The 20,573-nt window shown below is 34.3% G+C and overlaps 1 protein-coding gene across 1 annotated transcript; it reads left to right on the forward strand.

The window, feature by feature from the left end:
* The first annotated feature begins 4,791 nt into the window (after positions 1–4,791).
* Positions 4,792–7,110, forward strand: LOC120161043 (probable WRKY transcription factor 21). The gene is made up of 4 exons (XM_039171347.1): positions 4,792–5,014; positions 5,282–6,070; positions 6,164–6,289; positions 6,797–7,110. Exons 2-4 carry the CDS (start codon positions 5,334–5,336, stop codon positions 6,939–6,941), a joined length of 1,008 nt encoding a protein of 335 aa, XP_039027278.1. The 5' UTR covers positions 4,792–5,014; positions 5,282–5,333; the 3' UTR covers positions 6,942–7,110.
* Positions 7,111–20,573: the final 13,463 nt, after the last annotated feature.

Below are 20,573 nucleotides of genomic sequence, written 5' to 3' on the forward strand. Positions count from 1 at the left end.
AGGTGAGTGCAATTTTATTTGTACTTATAGTATTGAATAAACATTTGGCTTGCGATGAGTCAGTGATGGAGTTACTATGGTAAGAAGTAACTCCTAAAATGTTATTTGATTGGTGATCAATGTTATGATTTGTGTGATTATGAGATATATAAGTTATATGGAAAGTATATGTGAAATAAGATATGAGCTTATATGAATATGGGATATGAATAAAGCTATAAGAAATGATTTATGTGAATACATGCATTTGTGATGCATGCTATATGATATTAGATATATGTTTACACATACATATGGTATGTGACCGAAGAGAATGAACATGTGATTATAAGATCAATGATTACACGTACATTTGGTACGTGACTGAAAAGAAAAGATATATGTTCATAAGAGAAAGGATATGAATAAGTAAATTGAACTGTTATGAATGTTAATGCCCATGTTATGTGATAAGAGAGCTAGTGGTATAGTTGGCATGCCAAGGGTCGAGGGTTTACCTATGTTCTTCGGGACATATGGACTGTTTACCTATGTTCTTCGGGACATATAGACTGCTTACCTATGTTCTTCGGGACATATGGACTGTTTACCTATGTTCTTCGGGACATATGGACTGTTTACCTAGGTTCTTCAGAATCTATGGACTGGTCATTCGGGACGAATACTGAACTAAGGTTCGGTGCCCCATGAGGGAATTGATACGAGCTGTGGTGACAGCATTGGTGCACAACCTCAATGTACTCACATACCTTAAGTTCTTAATAGTGTACATGGGCTAATAAAGAGATCAAACAAACATACTGAATGTGATATGTATACGATGGGTTTATAAATGGTTATCAAAGGTAAGTGGTTTGAAAGGTGTTATATGAACCATATGATGTTATGTGTGTTTCTTAATGATAATGACGGTATATGTTTATGTATGATTTATGTTATATGAAATATTATATGTTTTACATGCCTCACTAAGTCAACGACTTAGCGTGTGATTGTTTCACACGTAGGTTTCGAGAAGAGTAAAGAGTAATGCGGAGCAAGACAGGTCAGTTCTCCTTACCAAATGTCAGATCAGAAAATATATGTGTTGTATATAGAGTGTAGTTGGCATGTAGTCTCAAGATATAAATTGTATGAACTCTGATAAATTTTGTGAACGTTTTGAATAAGTTAAATGTTATAAAAGTTTTTAAATTACTCACTATTTTATACGAATAAATGTTTGAAAAGTCAATGTGACACTTCAGACTCGTATCCGGGTCGGATACGGGTTGGGGGTGTTACACAAGGGATTCTCACAAATACTTGGTTATGATTTCAAAGAAACATTTAGCCCTATTATTCGATTCTCAACCTTTAATGCAATCTTTTCCATTGCATTCAACAATGGTTGGACTATCAGGCATGTGGACATTAATAATGCCTTTCTCAATTGAGATTTGCTCAAAGATGTTTACATGCAGCAACCTCCAGGATTTGAGGAAGTAAATAAGCTTGGTAAGCCGTTTGTGTGCAAACTTCAGAAGACGTTATATGGACTTCGACAGACACCCAGGAACTGGCATGTGAAGTTGAAACAAAATCTACTTCAAATGAATTTTATGGTTTCTCGTGCTGACCTCGTGCTGACCCCTCTTTATTTCACAAGAGTTCGCCTCAAGGAGTCATCTACATACTTGTGTATGTAGATGATATTGTTATTACAGGTAATTCGTTACTTGATGTAGAAGATGTCGTTACTATGCTCAAGGGTAGGTTCTCGCTGAAAGACCTAGGGGAGTTAAAATACTTCTTGGGTATAGAGGTAAAACGCTCTGGTGAGGATGTTATCTTGGATCAGAAGAAATTTGTTAAGGAGCTCTTAGAGAGAACTGGTATGGTAAATGTTGCTGGCTGAAGTACGCCAATGGTTATATCCTCTAAGCTTTCACGTGAGGAGGGTGAGGTGATTCGCAATGCAACTGAATATCGCAGTATCGTTTGCTCGCTGCTTTATGTGTGTCATACGAGACCTGACATCTCTTTCAGCGTTGGACAGGTTGTTAAGTTCATGAACTCTCCCAGAGATTCGTATTTTATAGCAGTTAAACATATACTTAGATACTTGGATGCTACCTTGGATTTTGGCTTGTTTGTTCTCCTTTCTATGCGGCCAGTTTGGATGTGGTTGCTTATGCTGATGCAAATTGGGGCTCCAATATTGATGATCGCCGATCTATTTCAGGGTATGGGGTGTTTTTAGGGCCATGTTTAATTACATGGTTGTCAAAGAAACAAAAAATTGTCTCTCGATCCACTATGGAAGCTGAATATAAGAGTGTTGCAGATGCCGCTGCATATGTAACGTGGCTTACTGCACTTTTGGATGTTCTTGGTGTTCAGCAAAATTGTATGCCCATTATCTGGTGCGATAACACAAGCATAGTGGCCATGAGCGCGAATCCGATGTGCCATGCTCAATCGAAGCACGTTGAACTCGACATACACTTTGTACGAGAAAATGTGACAGCTGGCCAACTTTGTGCTAACTACGTGCCTGCTATGCACCAGATAGCTGATGGTTTCACAAAGCCTTTGTCTAAGGCAATGTTTGAAGAGTTCAGAACTAAAATTTGTGTGCAGCAATGTTAAACAACAGAAGGAAAGAAGTAGGGAGAATATTAGAGGTAGCTGCTTATAGCACATGGAGTCTGCGCCTTGTAGAAGGCAATGTTGCTGAGCTGTTAGTGTTAGTTACTGTGCTTAGGTGATGAGCTGTTATGAATCGGTTAGTTGTTGTGCTTAAGTGCTGAGCTGTTATGAATCGGTTATGGTTTGTTAGGATTAACAACATCTGCTAGAATTAGCTTCTTGAATACTTTTGTTGTATATAAACGAGATGTATGTGAATAGTTATGTAATCAATAAACACTCTGTATTGTTGTGTGTAATCCAATACTCACATACCTCAGGTTCTCAGTATTGTATCATGGGTTATTGAACATATTATATGAATTCATGATGGTTAATTTGATCAAATTATGGGTAAGATACATGATTATGCAATTTGCATGGATTGAATATATGATTTCATGATATTGCATTTCATTATGACATTTTTATTATATTTTATTACCATTATTATTATTCCTCAATAAGTCGATGACTTAGCGTGTGAGTGTTTCACACGTAGGATCAGAGAAGATAGACAAGCAAGGTTAGACAACTGAGACAACATTACTTCTACAACTACCAGATCAGAAGAACCTTAAATAGTATGTATTATTATGTGATAAATAGCTTGGCATGTAAACAAAGTCTTTAAATTAAGTATGTGTGCTCTGATAAAGTTTTGGAATATTTTAAACATATTTATGTAAATGGTAAATGTATAGTAATGAACGTTTAACTTTTTACGAGTTTTATGTACGTTTTACGAAAGTTATTGTAGCAGTACTGTTCATATCATATATTAATGTTCATAAAAACGTTTTGCCTTAAATGTTATAATGAAACATAATTTATTATTATTTTATTATATTTTCTTAATATAAGTTGAAATGTTTTGTTATTTTGTAAGAATATTATTTTAAAAAGTTAATGTGACATCTCGGACTCGTATTCGGGTCGGGTTTGGGTTGAGGGTGTTACAAAACCGGTAGCTAGTTTAACGTAATAGGTAGCGCATATTTTATTTTACCGTTTACATTATTATTATATCTTTAAACAAACGGATAACTAATTTAACGTAATATGTTACGACTATTTTATTTTACTGTTTACATTATCATTATGCCTATAAATAAATCAGTAACTAATTTAACGTAATAAGTTGCACATATTTTATTTTAATTGGTTAAGTTGTAAATATTTTACCGTTTACATTATTATTATATCTTTAAATAAACCGGTAGCTAGCTTAACATAATAGGTTGCGTCTATTTTATTTTAATCGGTTAAGTTGTAATTATTATTACATTATCGATATTTTTATAGCGATGTTTTAATGAAATTTTTTAAATAACTTTCAATTTTAACTTGAACAATTTTTTCAAATAAACAAGTATCGATATTTTAATTTCCATCAATTTTCTCAAATGTTCAAGTATCAAACATAATTAGAAAAAAAATATCGATATTTTATCATTCATCAAATGTTAAAGTATCAACCATCATATCATAGTATCGATATTTATTTAAAAATAAAGTTCGATACTTTGCAGTCTTATCATTTTCTAAGGTTTTTTTTTAATTTGAAACTATGTGAAAAAGTATTGACACTTTACAACTTTCTTATTTTTTTATATTTTTTAAATTTTAAATTATTTATACTTATAAAAAAATATCGATACTTACCGGTAATATAAATTTATTTGTTATTCTATTGTATTTAATATAGTAAGTATGAGTCAATATTTTCTGTCGCACTAAACATATTTTGTTAAAGTTCTTTTCAAATTTGTGATTGTACTATTTTTTTAACTTTATATTAATATGACTTTTGTTAGACAGTCCCCGTAAATCTACAGTTCAAATCCAAAGAACTAAGAAGGCACTGACCAGGAAACATCAAAGCACGTCTGGTTATGCAAGAAGTACCAATCTTATAAGAAAAAAATAGTACTTCATTAGAAAAAAAATGGCACTAATTAAAGGTAGCAATGGCAGAAGAAAAAGAATAAACCAAAGTCTTTGCATGGGACCCACGTTCAAATCAGTGACAGAGACGGCAGAGTTTCATTTCTTCAAACACTCCCTTTTATTAATTTATTTACATATCTTATTATTATTTATTCTCTCTCTGTTGAATTTCTTTTCTTCATTGAATTTCTCTATCTAGAATTTCATTTTTTTTATATGTTTATTAATTTGTATAGTGGAAGGGGATAAAAAAAGATGGGAACTTTGTTCTGTTGTTTTGTGAATTCTCCCCCATAGCCGAAAACAAAGTCTTCTCTTTCACACTTTGCAAGTTTCAATCTGAAAAGAACATGGGAGGCAGAATCTAGGGTTTGACAACACCAAGTCTGACAAGGTCTCTGCTTTTTTCTTTCCCCCTTAGTTTTTATCCTAATGAGAGAGCTATTTGTTTCATTTTTAAGTTTTCACAGCCTTGTTGAATCTGTTCTTGTTGGCCTTCTATGTTTTAGAAAAAAAGGAAAATAGTTTACCCTTTAAGCTAAATTTGGTTGAAATTCTGTTGAAAGAAAGTCCTTGTTATGTCTTTGGGTGACCTCAAAATTGAATTTTGATTGATGGGTGTTTCTTATTTTCCTCTAAAAATCTAGTTCTCTTTAGTTAGTTGATATTTAGGTTGGAGAATTAGTGGTTTGTTCTTGGTTTTGGGGGGTAAAATGGAGGAAGTTGAGGAAGCTAGCAAGGCAGCAGTAGAGAGCTGCCACAGGGTTTTGAGTATTTTGTCTCAGCCAAAAGATCAGATTCACTACAGAAATTTAATGGCTGAAACTGGGGAGACTGTTTTTAGGTTCAAAAGAGTGGTTTCTCTTTTGAACACTGGTTTGGGACATGCAAGAGTGAGGAAGCAAAGGAAATTACAAGCCCCTCTTCCACAGAGCATCCTTTTGGATAATCCATCCAAGGCTTTGCAGCTCGTTCACCATGAAAGCTCAGCTCAAGAATTGAGTTCACATGCCAAAATTTCTCTTTATTTAGGAACCCCGTCTTCGGAATTGAGCTCCAATGCGAAAAACCATCACCAACTAGCCCAACTGACTTCTTCAGGGAACTACCATGCCCTCCAACAGCAGCAGCAGCTTCGACAGAGGTTACAGCTCCAACAGCAGCAAATGAAACATCAAGCTGAACTGATTTTTAGGAATAATAGTGGCATTAGCTTGACTTTTGATAGCTCTAGTGTTACACCTACCATTTCATCGACTAGGTCTTTAATTTCTTCCTTGAGCATAGATGGTAGTGTTGCCAACTTGGATGGTGGAGGTGCCTTCCATTTCATCGGGGGTTCTCGGTCTGCCGATCAGGGTTCCCAACACAAGAGGAAGTGTTCTGCTAGGGGAGAAGATGGGACTGTCAAATGTGGGAGCGGTGGTAAATGCCACTGCTCGAAGAAGAGGTTCGATTTTTATCTTTTGCCCTCTTTAGCATCTCTATAGGATCTTGCTTTCGATATTAATGATCATAATTGCTTTGATCCTTCTTTTGGCAGGAAACATAGAGTAAAGAGGTCAATCAAGGTGCCTGCAATCAGTAACAAGCTTGCTGATATTCCTCCAGATGATTATTCATGGAGGAAGTATGGGCAGAAGCCAATCAAGGGTTCTCCTCACCCTAGGTAATGATCAACCATCAGACTAAGATTAGATGTATTCTTATTTGAATTTTGGTGTTTCCCTGTTCTGTTTTGCTTGTAGCATTACAAATATAGGTTGCATATAGGAACTATTGGAATGAAACAGACTAGGAATAGAACTCAGTGATCTTAGTGGGTAAACAAAGGGCTTTTTAAGGTTCATTGTTACAAAACAATGAGCATATCATGTGTATCAAGGTCAATAATGTTTCGATTTGTTAAGATCTATGCTTACTGCATTGAGTGAATAGTGATTACCTTAGTCTTGAATATATTAAAGGGGAAACTTTCAAGCGTTGAAGAATTTCAATTCATGGTGGAGTTAAAACTTAGATAATGAAGGGAGATTCAAGCAGGGTCAAGTTGATTTGTTAAGTTCTAGTTGCATGTTTAAAGTGTTTCATAGCAAGCTTCTTACTTTTGATTTATAATTAGTTAAATTCGTCTAAATGATCGACTTAGGAGGCTTTTTCTTCTCAACTGGTGCAGGGGATATTATAAATGTAGCAGTATGAGAGGTTGCCCTGCAAGGAAGCATGTGGAGAGGTGCTTGGAAGAGCCATCCATGCTTAATGTTACCTATGAAGGTGAGCACAACCACCCAAGGTTACCATTGCAATCGACGACGACGTAGTACACTCTGGGGAAGATCACTTCCAGCGGTTTCCTTGATTTGCTCCTGTACATATTTTGCTTGGTTCGAGCATGGGTTGGTCCCTTTTTTCCTTTTTCTCTTTCTTGGGCAGGACCAAAAGAAAATTGTAGAATTGGGGGTTTTAAATTGTAAGAACTATTTCATATTTGATTGCAATTAATGGTGGAAAGATGCCATCAATGCTCTGCTTAAGTAGTGCACACGTGAAATATTGTTGGAACCAAACCAAAAATGTATGAGAAATTGTCTCACTAGCAAAGATTTGGTTAAATAGGTTTAAAGTTTCCTCTAACGTGATTTTGCACGTACACGGCTGGGAATGAAAAGACAGACAGAAGGGAGTGTTGGAAGGTGGGCTTTGAGTTTCAAAGAACATTTTGCTGAACAAATCCATTTCAATTTTGTTGTTTGTTTGGGTCTCACGTGAAGAATTATTCATGTGAAGATCTTAGTGAGGTTCTGGAACAAGCCATGTGAGTTTTGTACACCGACCAACATGGCCAACACATTGCAATCCCTCTTCCTTCGTTGCCATTTACGAAGTTCAAGAAAAAATGTAAACTATAAATTTACAATCCTAATTATCACTTTTATTCCGTTTTGGTCACCTAATTTTTTTCAAAACCATGATTAACGTTATGTTTTAATTTCACTTTAGTCACTAATCGTTAAAAAATAAATCAATTGCAGACGTGATATTTTTTTTATTTTTTAATAGTGACATGATATTATTTTATGATGATCAAGTCAATATCACAATTAATTTTTTAACGATATATAATCAAAATGAAACTTAAACTAAATGTTAAGTATGATATTTTAAAAAAATCATATATTTATCAGAGTGCTCTCGCTACGAAAATTACTTTATTAACATCGAATCTTTGGGTAAAATATTAACTTGTAATTAATATATTAATGCAATAATTCACGTATTGTTCTTCTCTTTATAATGAACATGATCTGAACTATCGTAGTGGTCATAAATAAGAAACAACATTAAATTTTTCTACATCGAACAATCGTATAGGATTGATTATTCGACTTTATAGCATATTTTTTCAATACAAATTACATACGACCTATATCATGAATCTATAAAAATATTAAAATTTAAAATTTTAACATCAACCTTCAATCGAAATATTAAATCAGAAAATTAAAATTATAAAATTATGTAAACTAGTTAATCCAAAACTAATAGAAAGTTATTTCATTCTCAATGAATTAACATAATGAGATATTGATATTTCTTGTTAGAATAAGAATAAATCTGATATAAATTTAAAACACATAATCTATCATGTCAAACCCATATATTATTCATATAAATTTTAATCTTATTGTACGAAACCAATGACTTTGGTGGTAAAGGAATTATTGTTGTTTTTTGAGGTCCTTGGTTTGAGCACTAGGAATGTCAAGGGTACGAGTGATCAATGTTAAAAGGTTTAGAGTTATCTTTGTATAGATATTATCTTATACTTACCCTAGATTAATCAAACAAAATAAAAATTAATTTTAATTGTATTAAATTATTTTAATATAAAATAAATTTTTATGATAGTAATTATTTTTTATATATTATATAATATAATTTAATAATTATAAGTGACGATGGTAGGGAAAAGAAATCACATGGAGGGCAGCACAACTCTTGTCGAGAAAATTGCAGGAAATTTGGAATGTTGTAATGAAACTTTATTCGATACCATACCAAAATGCCGTAAAACTTCGATGATAGCGCTTTGTCTTGGTTGTTGGTACATTCTTCTTAATTCACTGAAATGGTAAAAAGGGCGACAACTATTCTCCCAGATTTGAATGGGATTAGGCTACAAAAAGAGATTGAGACATGGACAAAATCCTCAATAGGATCTTAACTCTAACAATATGATAACCATGTACATACATGTAGTTCGTGTCGGTTTATTCCTTCTAGTTTGAGCATAGAGTTGTTACCAGTAACTCTGTGAAGGAGATGAAAAATAAACAAATTTAAGAAGGTGATGAACGATGAAAAGTTGAGAGAGAGAAAATCTTTTCAACTTTGTATGATGATTTATATATTGATCCATCATCCTCAGTGTTGGTGTTAGACTTAGACGAATGATGATTACTTGTAGATCGACATGGTGAATACATCTAGCTGTCAGATGGTAGGTTCAATTGGTATATCACGTGGGACTGTCAATAGTTATATTGAGAGACTGTAATTTTTTAGAGGATATAAAATTTGAAGGTTTCTGAAAACTTCGAAAGTTTTGATAAATGAAAGATTAACCAGAGAGATGATTTGCGGAGGAGGTAAAACAATATATTTATGCAAAAAGAAGTAAATATAAATAAATAGAGAGAGGGCATGTCCAACAACATATATGACAAACTGTCCTCTTGCGATACACCAGAATGGACCTATATGAATCATGATGTCTCTTCCTTCATTAATCGTTTCTCTCAAGGGCTAAGTATATCCATTTTCATTGTTTTAACTAACTATATACTCTTTATGCATGATGACATGTTATGGCGAAGTTGCGTTCCGTTGTGGCATGGAAAAACTGTCATATCAAATCCTACAAAGGAAGTACTTTGGTTTTCTCAACCCTATTTTTTAACATCAGAATCTAAAACCTTGGAAAACATCCCATATTTATGTCTTCATCTCATTTTCTTACGAACTTCAAGGACTGCTTCTGCATGTTCTTTTCAATCAGCTCACGAAGATGATGAACCTTTTACAAATTGCAGCTATGGGGCTACAATGTTCTGCAGATCTGACCCACCATAAAATTATGAGCTTTACATGGAAAAATTTATGGTTTCTTTTTTCATTATGGATTTGAGTCGCCATGAATTAATAACAGAATAAATAACAAGTTATGATGAAACCATAAGGGAAGAAATTTAAAGTTTCACATTTAATCTCTTTCTCCCATACGTAAAAGCTAAAGTGATTGCATACAGAAAACCAGGATTTTGGAAACTCTACCTCTAGTTTTACCTGTTCTAGTTCCAGGATGTCCAACTCCAAACCTTCTTTCTCATTGCACCAAGTTGAGGGGAATGAAGCCTGGTCCGAAATCATTCAAAACACATTCAAGATTCATATGAATGACTTTGGACCAGACAACATTCCCCGCAACACTTCACGCTATAAATTCGAAAGAAATAAGGAAGAAGACAAGGTAAGAAGCGAGAGAGGGAGAAACATAAAAATGGGATAGATGTTTTTGTGATTTTGCCATGCATAGTTATTATTATTTTCCCAGGGGAAGTTCTCTATATATGCAGTGAACCATAGACATGATGTGATAGGGATGGATAGTGAGTGAGAAATTATCATATATTTTAGATATTTTCTTATATTTTATATTATTTTTGTTATTTAAAATTTTATAAGTGTGACCCCTAACATAAATTCATGTGTATGTTACTGCAGTCCACTTACAACACTACCCTTAACCTTGCTTTTCACACATAGTTTCTTGAGTTGGTTAAAACTTATAAACACACATGAAAGTGTTGATTTATAAACACAGACGACTGTTGATTATTACCTAAATGATTCCAAGACTAGAAGAAGGGATTTAATAAAATACAAAGTCAGATGGCTCCAAAAACAATTCATGATGACATCTGAAGATAGTGAATCTTGCATGCAAATTCCAAAACATGCTTTGCCTCATGATATCAACCCTCAGATCTTTCAGACAAGAAAGAATCTCGAAGTAAAATTGCATCAAACACTTCCAAGTTAGATTTGCAGGAAGAAAAAAAAAACAGTTTTGTTTAATGTTCATCATATTGTAACACAGCTGATGGGCAAACTTTTTTACCTCCTTTTTGGTTTTCCATAAAAGCTTCCTTTTAGCTATGTATAATCCCAATAAAAAAAGTTCATGATCATTATAAGGCAATAGCTTTTCCTTAGATTGTGAAAGAAAATGGATTCTCATTTTTCAATCTGTTATTTAATCAACCAACTGATGTGCATTAATGTATATCATCAATCATTGATGACATGTATACATGCAGTTAAACATATAACATGCATCCCATAGTACTATTATTTATATACTACAAAAAACATAGCCTTAATGAAAATCTGTTCCCACAATTCAAGCATGTTCTACTCAAAAGAAGTTCTCATTTTGCTTCTGTATATATATATTTTCCTGTTGAGCTTTATAATCAACTGGAATTCCATAGAGCATCCGTACCTGTCAGATATCGCCATTTGTTTCCCTTCTTTTCACCGCAGATCTTTGTTATTCATGCATTGGGTTATATTATAGGGAAGGATAAGGATAAATATACATAATTGCACAATAAAAAAACATCTTTACAAATCAAATATCTAACTCATAAGTACTTGACCTGCAAATCCCTCCAAACACAATGTTACTTTACCTGTTATAATTTTATTCAATAATTATTTATACTGAAGAGGCCTATTATAAATTATAGCAGGTAAAGTGATATAGTTAATGATAAAATTACTATTTATTAGATTTTCAATAATTACTATATTATTATCTACTGGTTAATGAAAATGAAATATCTTTGTTATATTATCTAATAGATCAAGCTCTTACCTTTGAGCTATAGGGTTCTAAGGGTTTAAAAGATTTGTAAAAAAAATTAAAAATAATATCTTTACAATTTGTTGACTGGTAAAGTAGACAACAACCATATAAGGTGGTAGAATAGTAGTGGTGGTGATGATTCTAGTAGTTCTGGTCTGAATTTTTTGGTGAAGAAGAGACGTCTAAGGAAGTGATTACTTAGATGAGTTTGTCATAAAATGGGACCACGTTAACGCAAGGTGTGCTTGCGGGGATCATATGTGATTGACATGTGTTTGCTGGTGGTCAGTCGCGGGTACGCTTCGCATGTCCAAGGTTTGCATAGGGCGTTGGTTCACTTATTAGAGGTTCGCATAGGCCGTAACACAATTATATTTATTACAGTTTATAAGTAAGAGTAATTTTGTTATCTCTAATTGAATTAATATTTGATTAACAGCTGATAGCAAACACGGTCATAACTTTGTATATATATGTAAAGCTGTAAGAAGATTTGATGTGTTAAGAGATGGTGGGCAGGAGCGACACAATCCTCATAAGTCCTTTAGAGCAATTTTGGAAGAAGCACAACCAAAATACAACTGTGTTGATGTCAGATGAGGTGGACTCTCCTTTTTCAGTCTTTTGGGCATAAAAATAAAATAAAATAAAGTGCTGGATGCTAAGATTCTCCCTTTACTTATGAACCATATATGGATGCTAAGATTCTCCCTTTACCTCGCTGCATATGACATATCATTATGAATACATAAGGTCTATTCAATTTTATCCAGTTTTATTCCTCTAAAAATTCTCAAATAATATCATGATGAATGGATTTTTCATGTCAGGCATGGAAGTGTTGTTTTTGCCTATGAGTCGATAATCAGTGTCCATTGGTAGAAGCAAAAATTGTAGAAAACTAGAGGCACGATGCTTGTTAATGCAGCTCTGAGTTAGTTAATTTTATGTGTACGGAATCACACTCAAAAGAATTCATGAATTTTTCACTGAGTCATTTTGTTGTACTTTAGAGCCAGCAGTGATCACTGGGTCATAGCTTAGAAATGAATTTTTCATAAGAGTGAACAAATGATATATTTCTCATAGTTCATAGATTTGGCGATAATGTTCACATTTTGAGTTTGTTAGATCATCTTCGATATTAACGTTAACTTCCCGAATTATGTTCTTGACATAAGGTTTAACATAACCAACATATCGCATTAAGCCAACATGTTTGATATTGTTAAAAAGCGAAAAAGGACACAATACAAGATCAACATATAATCATACACACAATAGACAACCTCCATGGAAGTGTCCAGGATATTCCAGGAGGAGCTGCGTGAAGCTTCAATGCATAATAGAACCAATCAGCTCTTCTGTTTCTTTCTTATTTCATTTAAGAAAAGAGAGTAGAAATCATAAAATCACACATAAATAATTCATTGTATCTACACAATAATTGTGTCACGACACATAGTTGTCATGCCATTGTCATATTAGGTCATTAACTGTGGAATGATATAATTCAACTTAAAATTAAATGTTAATACTAAAATTAACAAAATTAAAAGTTTAGTAGTATAAATGAGTCAACACTCAAAGTTTGATGTTATCTGAAGTAATTTTCCATTATATATATACTCATTTTATTAGTTAAAAGTTTCTCATTTTGTATTGAATAATAATATAAAGTATAAATATTTTATTAAAATTAAATTTATTTGATCAACAATTTTGAACATTAATATATTTATTATATCACACCATTATAATAAATATTTATAAAATGTTTAATTTTATATCAATTAATATTATATCATAATAATCAATATTAGTATTAATTTGAAATGAATTTAATTATATAGATATAATTATATCAATAAAAAACATATATAATTTTATCTAATATAAAATGAACTTGACCTAAGAAAACTCGAGTAAACTTAAGCCTGACTTAGGATTACTTAGCATTAATTTGAAAATTATGAAAAAAATGTTTTTTTAATATTTGTTTGAATAATATAAGGTGGTCATAAGGTAATATCTTTTTAGAATTATTTTAATTTATGAGAAAATAACCTCATTGACTAAAAATGTCTTATAATATACGATTTTAACCAACTTTTTTTGGATTTGCCAAAATGACAAACTAAATCGTAATACGATCGATAATTCGCAACGCGATCTCCGGTATCGCAAATCAGTTTTCAGATTCGCAACGCGATTCTGACTATCGCATTGCGATTTTCCAAATTCGCGTTGCGATTTTCCGAAATCGCAATGCGAATACGTAAATCGCAATGCGAATACGTAAATCGCAACGCGAATCTGACTATCGCAATGCGATTTACATAGCGCCATTCGTATCTAACGTGTATTTTTTTTTCAAATTCCAAACACGAATATATTAATATATCGGAACACTGAACCGTCCACAGTATATCCCGTAATCGCAACTCATAACCTAAAACCCTAAATCACAACTCAGTCTCATCTCCATGTCTCACTCTCTAAGGCGACATCCGTCCCCATCTCCGACGAAATCAGTCCCCATCTCCGACGATATCAGTCTCCATCTCCGGCGAAATCATTCACGGTCAGAAATGGAAAATCAACCAAATCAACCACCGAGGGTTAGTTTTTTTAATTATTTTTATTTTGAAATTTTTGCATTATTATTAGGTTTTTCATATTGAAATTGATGATAAGTTTACTGGTGTTTTCAATAATAGATTAACTATTTCACTTAGATTGCTTATTATATTCATTCGATTGCTGCCAATACTGCTAAACTGTTTAGTCTTTAACCCTGTGAAGTTAGTATTTGTCTTTGTTTTTTCTTTTGATTGAAGTAATGCAATCCATTCAAGTTTCTTTCAATTTTAGTATTTGAAACCGAGAATGACTATCGCAATGCGATTCTGTCGTTGCGATTTTCATTTCGCGTTGCGATTCTTGCGTTGCGATAGTCAAATTCGCGTTACGATAGTCATTTTTGTGTTGCGATTTTCATTTTCGTGTTGCAATTTAAAGTTTCAGAAACTATTCTTCTTCTGCAAATTGAAACTTGAATGAATTGCATTACTTCAACCAAAAAACAAAAATAAATACTAAATTCACAGTGTTACAAATTTAAGTTTGAAAAATAAACTACTACTCTTTATGTTTATTGTTCTTGTTATATCTTCACAGTGTAGTTTTTGGTATATCTAGATTGGTATGTTTATTGTTTTTGCAGAACTTTTATTCGGCTCAATTGACCTTAAGAAATAAAGTAAGCATGGCCAAAACAATTGCGTCGAAGCTTTCACCTGCACAAAGAAAAATATTTGAGGATACTTGCTTCGGGCCATGGCTGAAAGTACAATATCCGGGTGGAGATGCTATGTTGACCCATCTGTTTCTTCAAACCATGACTAGCGATCTACCAGAGACTATACAACGTCGTGATGAAAAGATATGGTTTGATTTTCCACCGGCGTATACGTGTTTTGGGCGGGAGGAGTTTTGCTTAATCACCGGTCTATGCTTCGGACACGATGATGTAGATCGGTACACTAGACATATTACCCGCCTATCATGGTTTTCTCGGGTTTTTCCTTAGCTGTCAACGGAGAAGTCGAATTTACACGTGGAAGACTTGACGAGATTATTGAATAAGAAAGATGGTTTTACTCAGATGGATGACGTCGATGTTGTCCGAGTATGCCTTCTAATACTTTTGCAAGCCAACTTTTTAGGCAGAGAGGCCCGACAACCTATTCCTAATGATCTAATTAAATTGGTAGAGGACCTAAATGCATGGAACCTGTTTCCGTGGGGTTCGTATCTATGGAGAGCTACATGGAATAAGTTGTCGTCTGCCTTTGATGATCGGAAAAGTTTGCGTTGCGATGGTTCCAAATACACTTTGTCAGGCTTTATTTTGGTCTTTAAGGTAATAATTTTTATATAATGTTTCCAAAATTATAATTAATTATTTAACAATTACTAATGTTTGTTATTATATTGTTTGTAGATTTGGATATTTGAGGCCTTTCCCGCCATGCAGACATATGCATTAAAAACTTCTAATGATATTCCTAGGGCTATTTCCTGGAAGAGGAAACGGTCCTTGCAGCAATAGGAAGATTTACTACCGTATACTACAATAAATAATGTAAGTTAACACAAATACTACCATATGTTTATAAACAAGTTATTTCTAGTACACGTTTAACTTTGTTTGAGCTTTTATATTGTTAGGAGGCCAACACTCCATTACAGAGGCTGACACCCACGGAAGCTGAGCTTGCCACTGATTGGTGGCAAGCTAGTAAGCATTTTTTTGAATTGGTGGCAAGCTAGTAAGCATTTTTTTGATGGCACGAATGATGAGCAGCCTCCACTTCGAGAGCTATCACCTCACCTAGAGCCATCACCTGATCGACCCGAATATACACCTCCATAACGAGAGTCATCACCTATTCTGTCACATCATCGAGCCTCTTCTCCACCATCACCTCATGATAGGCGACCGACAAAGATGCCTCGATGTTTATCTCCCTGTTCTCCACTTCCACCTCCACGGGATGAGTTAGGGGAGTTACGTAATGAGGTCAATGCCTTGCGTGAGGAGGTCGGTACTTTACGCGATGACAATGGTGTATGGCGTGTTGAGGTGTTTACTTTACGTGGTGAGGTAGCAGCTCTACGTGAGATTGTAGCATCGTTGCAGAACGAGGTTCATACTCTACGCAACGAGGTAAGTTTAATATTTTTCATATTTAACTTGATGATAAATTTACTCGTAATTTCACTTAGATTGCTTAGTAAATTCATTCGGTTACTGCCAATACTGTTTAACTGTTTATTCTTTAACCCTGTGAAGTTAGTATTTGTTTTTTGTTATCTTTTGGTTGAAGTAATGCAATCCATTCAAGTTTCAATTTGCAGAAGAAGAATAGTTTACTATCGAAATACGAAAATGACTATCGCAACGCGAAAATGACTATCGCAACGAGAGAATCGCAATGTGAAATGAAAATCGCAATGCGAAAATAACTATCGCAATGCGAATTTGACTATCGCAATGCAAAATGAAAATCGCATTGCGATTCTCTCGTTGCGATAGTCAAATTCGCATTGCGATAGTCAAATTCGCATTGCGATAGTCATTTTCGCATTACGATAGTCATTTTCACGTTGCGATAGTCATTTTCGCGTTGCGATTTTAAGTTTCAGATTCTATTCTTCTTCTGCAAATTGAAACTTGAATGAATTGCATTACTTCAACCAAAAGACAAATACTAACTTCACAGTGTTGAAAATTTAAGTTTCAAGAATAAACTACTACTTTTTATGTTGTCATTGAACCTGCACTAAACCTATATGTTGTCCTTTTAAATGTTTATATAAGTGCTTATTTCTGGAATGTTATCTGATGCATTTTATGAACAATGATATAATAATGACTTGGGTGAATACCGTGCAAGTTTGAAATATATTTGTCTTTGTTTTCACTGTTTAATATCATGTCTGTTTATTTACTGATTTATGTATTAATTTATTTTTAGCGGTCCGTTAAGTTGGATGCTCTACATCGGGTTTTTCTTGCAAGACGGAGTTCATGCATCAGACGGCGTGCACGTGCCATTACGTCTCCGTTGAACCCAATAGTGCGAAATATCCGTAAGAAAAAGCCCGACTCACCTGTCATCGTTCAAGAGGCCTCCCCTATCGTTCAAGAGGCCCCTATCATCCCTCAAGAGTCCCCTCCCACCGTTCAAGAGGCCACTGTCATCGTTAAAGAGGTCTCTCCCAACATTCTAGAGCCCGATTCACACGGTGTAATATATCGAATTATTGAGAAGCCCCCTCACGTGCCGGACATGATAGATGACTGTTTGCTTTCGTATAAATTACCAGCCAGTACCATTTCGACAGATGAAGTGGAGAGGAAACAACTACCGGAAACAATTCTGGATAATACCCTTTGGGCTAAGACCGCAGTTAATTTTTATCTACATGAGCGGAGCCAAGGGTGTTACGCTGACATATACAAACTCAACGATGATATGCATTTGTTGATTGAACGGTCTTGGTGGGGTGTATTATTAGGGGTTGAAGACAACGGCTATTTCGATGAGGGGTAAGTCTTATATTTCTTCTTATATTTCAGTTTGATTAATTTTTTTTAAAATTTATGTAATTCACTAATATATGTCTTTTTTTGTAAAACAACATTTTGATGCATGGGTGACACGTCTTCTAATTGTAAGGAAATTGAAGAAAAATATAAAAAAAACGCGATATACAATTATGTCGACGTCTTTTCACGTAGTTGACTTGAAGAATCAACGACAGGAATCATATGTGTTGGCTAATGGACAAGCTAAACTTTATCCTGCATGGAGGGAGGTCGATAAGGTTAGTATTTATTTGTTTAAATATTTTAAAGGTGTTCATAAATAAGTGCGCAATTTGAATTATTACATTTCGATGCAGGTGTTTATCCCTATTTTGGAACGTACTCATTGGCTTCTCATCGAGCTTCAGCTCCCATCCCTAAAGACATTAGTATATGACAGCATGATAAATTACATATCATTTTCTGATTTGAGAGATATTATTAAGGGATGAAGCTCTCATTTGGCTAAATTCTTGGATGCAATTAATTACTGGACTAATTCTGGAAACAAGAAGCCAAAGAAGTTCAATGTTACAGTTATCAGAGACGATACCGCGCCACAACAAATGAAGTTAGCCAGAGGGGATTGTGGTCCTCTCGTATGCATGTGCTTGGAGCGTTTGACGACATGAAGTACATAGTTTCTACCTCCCACCGATAGAGATAGAGGTGCAGTAGGCTTGTGGTTTCGGTATTTTATTGCTAGAGCGATATATGCGAGACGCTGCCTACCTGCATCCGCGTTATGAAAGTGTCCATAAACAATTTGTAAGTCAAATGCAAGTGTTGTTAAACATATATACTCTTTTTGGCTTGAAAATGTTTGGTTAAGTAGCTAGAATTCAATAATTTGTTGTCTGTAGGTTTTAGATGTGTAGAAAGTTTTGTTGATTCAAGTTTGGTTTCTGCAGGTTAATCCTGAAGTGAGCTGCGTGAAATGGATGTATGGGTGCAAAAGTTGATTCAATAATTGATGAGGAAATAATTCTTATTATTATTTTTTGATTGTTTAATTGATTTGTAAAAGATGATTTGTAAATGTTGATTTGTTTAATTGATGTGTACATAATTATTATTTGTGCTTGTTTAATTGATTGAAATGTAATAGTTGATTTGTTGATTTCAATATGCATTATGTTGAATGCAAAACAGACTATCGCAACGAGAGAATCGCAATGCGAAATGAAAATCGCAACGAGAGAATCGCAATGCGAAAATGAAAATCGCAGCGCGAAACTAAATTCGCGTTGCGATTTTCATTTTCGCATTGCGATTCTCTCGTTGCGATTTTCATTTCGCATTGTGATTCTCTCGATGCGATAGTCAATTCCGCGTTGCGATAGTCATTTCCGTGTTGCGATAGTCATATTCGCGTTGCGATTTCCGCGTTGCGATAGTCAAATGAATCTCTAATAAGTGATAACAACTGAACATATCATAGCAATGTTCAAACTCAAGTTTCTAATACATGCCTAACTGAAAATGTTAAAAGTTCACACATAATATACACATAATACAACGTTTGCATTTAAAAATCACCTAAGTTAACAGTCCCAAAAGGTAAAGTCGGTTGTGATTAGGATTTTGATGAGGATCCATATTTTGGTAGAGGAAAAGATGATTGTGATGGCACTGGTGATCCACATGTCAACCTTGTATGACCACTTTCCTTGCACCGACTACATGTCGATCTCTTCTTCTCTTCAACCTTAGACGGTATACGATCGTGACTTTTTGGTTGGCCAGGTAGCCTTCTGTCCATGGCTGGTGGCAAAACTGTTTGTAAGTCATCTGGTATGTCCTACTCAGAAGGATGTGGAATAGGGTAGACAATCTCGACATAAGTCTGTCGATATACTTCTGTAGTGTAGCAATCCATAGCGTATGCGCTTGAATCATCTTAGTTTAGATGAAGAGCAACTTTTATAACATGGCCACACGGATAACCAGATGTTTGCCATTTCATACAACTACACGTCTTTGCATTTAGATCGACAAGCCCATTTAAGTTATTATCAAGTACTTCAAACAAAGTGTTTGAACATGGTTCAACTCTCCATGACGTTGACTTCACAACACGTTTCGTTATCTTTTTTTCAGTCCATGGTGTAACATGATGTTCCAATGTTCATGTAAATTTAAATAAATAATACTTAGTAAAATATATGATAAGTTAAGAATTTAAAGAAATAATACATGCATGGTTTCTTTTATTGTAGTACCACTGTTGAATAGAGGCTCGAAAAAACTCCATTAACATAGTAATGGGTAATTTCCAGGAATGACGACTTAGAGCGTTGATTGATTCTGCACTATTAGACGTCATGAAACCATATCTTGCTCCAAGTTGATATACTCTTGACCATCTTTCAAACCCGACATCTTCTAGTGTTTGAGCACACTAAGGCAAAACACGTCTTAAACAGTTTATATGCTTATTAAAATCTACTTCCCGATAAGCTTTTACAGTCTTCCAGTATGTCCATTTGTGATTTTTTATACCAGCAGACCTTGATTTTAGATTTCTATACAAATGAACACCACAAAGTCCATGAAAAGCATCTGGGAAACACCTTCTAACAGCGTTGTCAATTGAGTTTGCCCTATCGGATATGATTGTCAGATTGCTAATAGGACCTATGCAATCCCTGAGATGCCCCATAAACCATGTTCATGAATCAGAGGTTTCAGATTTGCCAACCCCGTAAGCTATTGGAAGTATCCCATTGTTAGCATCCATGGCTACTGCTAATAAGTTTACTCCAAGGTATCGACCTTTTAAATGCGCTCCGTCAACTATAATAACTGGGCCCATGCAAGTAATAAACGAACGAATCTACAAAATCATATACACAAGAAATATAA

Source organism: Hibiscus syriacus, unplaced genomic scaffold, assembly GCF_006381635.1.
Source record: "Hibiscus syriacus cultivar Baekdansim isolate YM2019G1 unplaced genomic scaffold, ASM638163v2 tig00111398_pilon, whole genome shotgun sequence".
NCBI lineage: Eukaryota > Viridiplantae > Streptophyta > Magnoliopsida > Malvales > Malvaceae > Hibiscus > Hibiscus syriacus.

What these genes read in the sequence shown, in the direction of transcription:
- LOC120161043 (XM_039171347.1), top strand. Translation starts at nt 5,334, where the DNA reads ATGGAGGAAGTTGAGGAAGCTAGCAAGGCAGCAGTAGAGAGCTGCCAC. An exon ending in TGCCACTGCTCGAAGAAGAG is followed by an intron (nt 6,071 to 6,163) that starts GTTCGATTTTTA and finishes TTCTTTTGGCAG; the next exon opens with GAAACATAGAGTAAAGAGGT. An exon ending in AAGGGTTCTCCTCACCCTAG is followed by an intron (nt 6,290 to 6,796) that starts GTAATGATCAAC and finishes CAACTGGTGCAG; the next exon opens with GGGATATTATAAATGTAGCA.